Source organism: Arachis hypogaea, chromosome 1 (assembly GCF_003086295.3).
Source record: "Arachis hypogaea cultivar Tifrunner chromosome 1, arahy.Tifrunner.gnm2.J5K5, whole genome shotgun sequence".
In the NCBI taxonomy this organism is placed as follows: Eukaryota; Viridiplantae; Streptophyta; class Magnoliopsida; order Fabales; family Fabaceae; genus Arachis; species Arachis hypogaea.
This window is the reverse complement of record NC_092036.1, coordinates 93479135-93486177: the sequence shown is the minus strand read 5'-3', so window position 1 is coordinate 93486177 and position 7043 is coordinate 93479135. Positions and strand designations below refer to the sequence as shown.

The window sequence follows — 7043 nt, the reverse complement described above, 5'->3', positions numbered from 1 at the left end:
TTAGTACTTATTTTTGGAAATAAGCTTTTAGTGTATTCTATTATATTCTTTAAAAATCCTTGATCAGAAATATAATTTATACATCCTAAAAATCTTTGTAATTGTTTTCTATTTTCTATTTTATTGGGAAATAAATTTACCTTTTCTAGGACATTTGGCTGAAGTTTTAGCTTTCCTTGAGTGGATAGAATTAATCCAAGAAACTCTATTTCTTGTTTTGCTATTCTTGCTTTCTTTTTGCTAAGAACTAGTCCTTTTTCTTTACATCTTTCTAAAACTATTAATAATTTTTGAAGATGATCTTCTTTATCCTGTTTTGTAAAAATTAGTATATCATCAATGTACACTAAAACAAATTCATTTAATTCTTTTAGATTTTCTTCCATAAATATTTGATAAATACCTAGAGCTTGTTTTAATCCGAATGGTAATACATTCCATTCATAGAGTAACACACTTGTTGATTCTTTTGTTGGGCAAGTAAAAGCAGTTAATCTCTTTGTTTCTTCATCTAAACGAAGTTGCCAATATCCTGATTTTGCATCAAGAGATGAAAACCAAGTTGCTCTTTTTATTTTTTCTAAAATTGAATCTTTTCTTGGAAGTTTATGAGCATCACCAATAGTCGCTTCATTCATCTTCTTATAGTTAATAACCATTCTTCGTTTTTCCCTTTTAATTTCATTATTGTTTTCGACATAAAAGGCTGGAGCCGCATGAGGACTTTTACTTAATCTTATAATTCCTTTTTCCAAAAGATCTCTACATTCTAAAGAGAACTTTTTTCTATCTCTTGCGGAATAAGGAATTTTATTTGGAACATTTATCTCTTTTGTAGGATCTTTTAATTTAATGCTTACTAATTCGTTATTTGTATTTTTAATATCTAAAGGATTTTCAGCACAAATTTCATCCAAAAGTTCCTCTATCTTTATTTCAAGATTATTTTTTGGAATGTTTATCTGAAAGTATAAATTTAAATAACAGGTTTCTAATATAGAAAATATTTTAAATTTTAAGATCTTATCTATAGTAGTAGTTGGTATTTTTATACGTTTTGATTTTTGATTTATTGAAGAATCATATGGAGCTTTTAAAACTATGTATGTTAATTCTTTAATGAATGGATGATATAGTTTTAAAAAGTTATTTCCTATGATAAAATCCATTCCAGAATCTAACATATATATAGATGGAACAATGAACCTATAATTTTGAATAAAAATTTCAGTCATCTCTGTTTTTTGGTCAATTTTATGTATTGGTGAACTCTTAATGGTTTCTTTAATTTTTTCCAATCAAGTTTTATATTTGAACTAGCAAAGCATTGTGTTGCTCCAGAATCTATAAAAGCATTTATAAATTTTTCTGTTATTTTTATAGTAATAAATGTGGCATTATTACTCAGTCTCTGAGTCTGTTTCTGAGACATATTCAAAAATATAGTCTAGGTTATCATTAGATTCCTCTAAAGGTTCCATAAAACAAGACTTAGCAATTTCTATTTGTTTAGTAAGATCTTTTTTATCCTTCTTTTTCGGACATTCATTTGCATAATGTCCTTCTTCTTGGCAATACCAACACTTACAGTTTTCTTTTTTATTTGGGCAATAGTCACTATTTTGCCTTTTGTTTTTATTGTTATTTCTTGTTCTAAAATACCTCTTTTTTCTCCAGTTTGGATAGTATTTTCTTTTTCTAAATTGATATTTTCTCTTTCTCTGAAAATTTTTATTAAGCCCATATTTTTGGGGTATCTCTTCATTATCCTGACAGCAGATTATATTTGCAAATCTTTTTTGAGTTGCTTCTTGCATACAACGTTCTTTTATTTCCTCTCTTATTGCAGCGGTTGCTCCACCAAAATTACTTTCAATTGTCCCTCTATTTATTTCTCTTATAAATCTTCCCATTATAAATTCATTAGCAGGATATGGAAGTTTTGTTATATACATACTAAGATAATGATTTTTATCTTCTTCTTTTAATTTGTAATAATGTATTCTATATTCACATATATAAGATTCCACATTACATAGATCATATATCTAGATATTAGCTAAATGGTTTTTTGCTTCTTGATATTCTTTATTATAGACTTCTTGTTTATGATCTATAATATTTTTTCCAAAAAATTCTTTATATAGAATCATCATTATATATAATATCTTATCATAAGCTGTTATTTTTGTTGCTAAATCTTCTATTATTTGGTTTTCTATTGATGTCATATAATCTCTTATTGTTCCTTTAGTATGAAATCCTATGTAATTCCAAATATCTCTTCCAGACAATTCACTAAGCTTTGGATTAGTAAAAGCTTCTAATAAAAAGGAATTCAACCAATTTTCGAAAATTTCTTTTTCATTCTTTTTACAGTCTAAATCAAGCATTTTTTCTCCTTCCATTTCCTGGATTTTAGGAATGTACTTTGATGGTATTTTTGTATATTTTGAATCTTTATTTATAAACCCTTTTTTAAAAGCATAATTATCAAAACCTGTTCCCATTTATATTGAGATTGGTTATCTTTAGATGTTCCAGCTTCATTTTTTACTTGTATTGGAATTGCTGGTTCTTCGTCACTTGAATAATCTAGGATGTGTTCTTCATTTTCTATATTTTCAGAATTTACTAATTCTTCTTCTATTTGAAATCCTTGTTCCATAATATTATTTTCTTGAGCCATTTTTAATTGTTTAAAAAACATTGTAACTTCTTCTAATTTTTCTTCAATATTCATAATTTTAGTGGTGGTTTTACTTTAGATCTGTTATGTTGATTATATTTTGAAATTTTTCTTCTTTGGGATTCTCTTTTTCTTTATTTCTTTGAAATTTTATGGATACTAATATTTCTTCAAGCATATCTACTATAGAATTTAATTGTGGGTTAAAAGTATGATAAAGATGTGGGGAATCATTTCCATGGTAACATTTCTTAGAAATTCCGTGTGAAAAATAAGTTTTTTCAGGTTTTTGAAGTCCTTCAATAAAACTTATAGTAAAATAAAGATTTTGAGAAAAATCATTTTGTATTGATTTTAAGAATTCGGTGTCATTACAGTTAACATTAGTTAAAATCATTAATTTTTGATCTATTAATTTTGATAACTTGATTATTTCTTCTCTTAAATCTTTTAATTTACTTTTTTCCATTAGGTGACGCTTTTCTTTGTGAAGAGTTACGGTTTAAAGTGTGGCTTTAAAAAGTGTGGTGTAGACAAATCTTTAAATCTGTACCAACTTTGGCTCTGTATACTAAAATTCTCCTTAATTTAAGTTATTTTTATCTAAAATTAATAGTTAAAAATTATTAAATAATAATTTATTAAAATTTATTAAATTATTGAAAGTTAAATATCAGCTTCACATTACTTATGAAATGTTTCCGAAAGCACAAAGGTTATCTGAACGACGTCGTTCATCAGGAGACGTACGTACGCAACATTCGATACGCAGTTTAGTTAGTACGTTTGCAAAGGCAATTGCTAACTTGTACAATAATCGAATTTCTTCTCTCTCTCTCTCTCTCTCTCTCTCTCTCTCTCTCTCTCTCTGTTATCTTCGCCCTTTCCCGTCGATTGGTGCAACATTTATTCGTTCCCAATTTATTCTCAATTAAGCTTCATACCTTCACCAATCCAGATCCAATTAAAGGTTTTTATTTGAAATTTATTATTTATATTTGTATTTATTTATTTGTTCTTTGTTTGATTCTCCTGCTCCTTCCTTAATCCCCCTTATAGGTTAATCTGTCCATCGAAAACCCTAATCTCACAGCCACCTCCAACCTTTTTGGGGATCAATTTTAATGATTTTCCTGCATGCAATTGGTTTCTCAATTTATGTTTTCCATAAACTCTTCGTGCCCGTGTGACCGATGTTCTTGATATTACTTATTATCATCTTAATTGTCGGTTCATACTTCCTTTCGCTTTTTTAATTTTTTATATATATCTTCTCGACGAAGTTTGTAACTTGGAGCTTTCAATTGCAGTTTGGGATTGCTCTCTCTCTCTGATGTGAATGTAATCTTGTGTGGTTTTGTTTTGTTGAATGGCAGCTTCTGATGGTAGAGTAACATACTCTTCCCTCTCTATGCTAGAAAAGGAAAATAATCATTTCAGCTACGGTAAGATGAATCATTATGTTGATTCTACATGGTCTGAGCCAAAGTCCGGTACCACGTCTGGTCCACTAGGCTCAAAGTCCTCTAACAAAGACTTCTTATATCAGTTCCCTTCTGAGGATAGGGACTTGTTTGATGGAGGTTATGACTCAGATGATGATGTTGGTGGTGCTAACAATAACATCATGCCCTCTAACATACCTCCAGAGGTGAACGTGAAGAATGTTGTCTCTGGTTTGTTTGCTATTTTGACTGGGCGAAACAAGGTTCCGAGGATTACAGCAAACCAGCAGTTACCTACTTCAAATCTGTCATTTCTTGGCTCTGGAAAGAATGGAGATCTTTTTCTTGACTCTTCAGTGTACACGCCGAGTGCACCCCCCCTCTGCGAGCCAACTGGGATTGATTATAGTGCCTACAAGGAGGTCCTGGAGGCTGAACCTCCAGAATGGCTCCCTGATAGTTCTGCTACTGTTTGTATGCAGTGTACTGCTATGTTTACTGCGATTACACGTGGTAGACATCATTGCCGGTTTTGTGGAGGGATTTTTTGTCGTAATTGTACCAAGGGTCGGTGTTTGTTGCCTGTTAGGTTCAGGGAAAGGAATCCTCAGAGAGTGTGTGATTCCTGCTATGATAGGCTCGATCCTTTGCAGGGTGTTCTTATCAACACTATAAGCAACGCTATGCAGGTAGCTAAGCATGATGTGATGGATTGGACTTGTGCTAGGGGGTGGCTTAATCTTCCTGTTGGTTTGTCTATGGAGCATGAGATATATAAAGCATCTAATACATTGAAAAACTACTGTCAGGTTTATTTCTTTTCTTTATCAATATTAAAAGAAGTTTGTGCAAGTTTTCGTTAAGCAAGAGTCTTCATATATTGTTCTAATTATGACAATTTCCATTTTATTTGCTGTCCCGCTTATTTGATCCTTGAGTGGTTTTTGCCAGTTCTATTAAGTACCAAAAAGTAATTTAATAACAGATGTATCTTAGTTGTAGTAGATCATGATAGACTAAAACCTCCACATTAATTGCTTTACTTGTGTATTCATGGAGCATCTAGATGAGATTTTCTGAGTAGCACTTATATATGTTGATATGCAATAATTTTTTGAATGGGCAGGTGGCCAAATCCAATCCTGAGAGGTCCATCCCTCTAGCTGTTCTAAAAAATGCCAAAGGCCTAGCGATCTTAACTGTTGCCAAAGCTGGTGCACTTCTCTCTTACAAAATTGGTACTGGTTTGGTTGTTGCTCGAAGAGCAGATGGATCATGGTCTGCGCCATCAGCTGTACTCTCCCTGGGCTTAGGATGGGGTGCTCAGGTAAGGAGAATATATGCATGTTTAGTTCTTGTGTTGTATTATTTCACCAATATGTTTATGCATACTATTATGAGTTAATTGCAAAAACTGGATAAAGAGTAGAAGGAATGGATGTGGACCTATTCCAAAATACATCTGTGTTTAATTTTCCTTTACTATTTAATCTTGATTGACATAATATTTTTTGTGACTTTATCTTTACACAACTCTATTGCATTAACTGAATATTACCCTTAGAAGATCGAGTTAGTATAGGTATTAAAAATCTTGGCATGGCTTAGATTTGTGTGTTGATCTTGTATTCCCAGATTGGTGGCGAACTTATGGATTTTATAGTTATTCTTCATGATATAAAATCTGTGAAGACATTCTGCAGTCGAATGCATTTTTCCCTTGGTGCTGGTTGTAGTGCTGCTGCTGGACCTGTTGGAAGAGTTCTGGAGGCTGATGTTCGTGCTGGTGACAGGGGTTCTGGCATGTGCTATACATACAGTTGTAGTAAAGGTAGTTTTTAAATGATTTTTTTATTGCACATATTGCTTGTTCTTCTCTATGCACAAAAATGCCACTGAAATGTTTAATTTTGTTCATTTGAATTGATTAGTATATTTGGGCTATTGCTTACCTTGATATTTTAGTGCTGTTTGTTGCTGAATAATTTCCACACTTGATCAAATATTTAGCCAAGGCAATCAAATGTATGGACCATAACCTTTTAATATGCCGACTAAGACATCAAGTGTTAACTATAGTAGAAATATGTGGTATAGTGGACTGAAGGTGTGTTTGTTAGTGCCTTGTTTGAATAATCTAAATGCTAACAAGCTAATTTCACAACTATAGCCGTCTACTCTCGCTTGATATCTTAATTTCTCATTTTGTTACCCCAATATATTTCTGTGGTAGAATGATTCTTTTGAAAGCATAGCTGATACAATTTTACCGAACTGTTAGGGGCATTTGTTGGAGTGTCGCTGGAAGGGAATATAGTTGCAACAAGAATGGATGCCAATTTGCGGTTTTACGGCGATCCTTATCTCACTACAACTGACATTCTACTAGGGATGGTGGACAGGCCAAAGGCAGCTGGACCATTGTACGACAGTCTCCAAGATCTATACTCGAGTTTACGCCATTAAGCTCCCTTCTAGTTGCAGATTCAAGCCATAGCTCGTGCATGTAAATATGAAATGTGATTCCCGTTTTGAATTTGAGGTCCTCTATATCTTGTTCATGGTGACGAGGGGTCTATGCACTTTTATAATTTGCTCATGCATTGTACAGTTCAATGCATATTACGCAGATGCTCATTGTCAATATTTTATTAGTCATGATTGTACATATGCAATTGATGAACCAAGTTATATTTATCTATCAAGTTCTTTTGCTTTATTTTCAATCCTTGCCTTGCTGAGCAGTTTCTCTGGTAACGGATTTCCAAGTTGGTGTAATCTAATAAAATCAGATCATGCCAATGTGAAGATGGACAAAGTGCCGAATCCTGAATGGTGGGTTAGAAATTACACTCGGATGTCGGGATATATTATATGCCATGTTAGGCTGGAATAGAGTCTCCCACGGT

General features: G+C 32.3%; 1 protein-coding gene across 2 annotated transcripts; it reads left to right on the top strand.

Annotated features, from left to right (window-relative positions):
* The first annotated feature begins 3386 nt into the window (after nucleotides 1-3386).
* On the top strand, nucleotides 3387-6860 carry LOC112696252 (uncharacterized). 2 transcript variants are annotated; one of them, XM_025748910.3, is made up of 5 exons: nucleotides 3387-3659; nucleotides 4000-4943; nucleotides 5261-5461; nucleotides 5770-5965; nucleotides 6416-6860. In XM_025748910.3, the coding sequence occupies exons 2-5, from the start codon at nucleotides 4059-4061 to the stop codon at nucleotides 6598-6600; spliced, it is 1467 nt and encodes a 488-aa protein (XP_025604695.1). In that variant the 5' UTR covers nucleotides 3387-3659; nucleotides 4000-4058; the 3' UTR covers nucleotides 6601-6860. The 2 variants fall into 2 exon arrangements, with proteins under 2 accessions (XP_025604695.1, XP_025604703.1); XM_025748918.2 differs by having other exon boundaries at nucleotides 3388-3659; nucleotides 4066-4943.
* The last annotated feature ends 183 nt before the right edge of the window (nucleotides 6861-7043 follow it).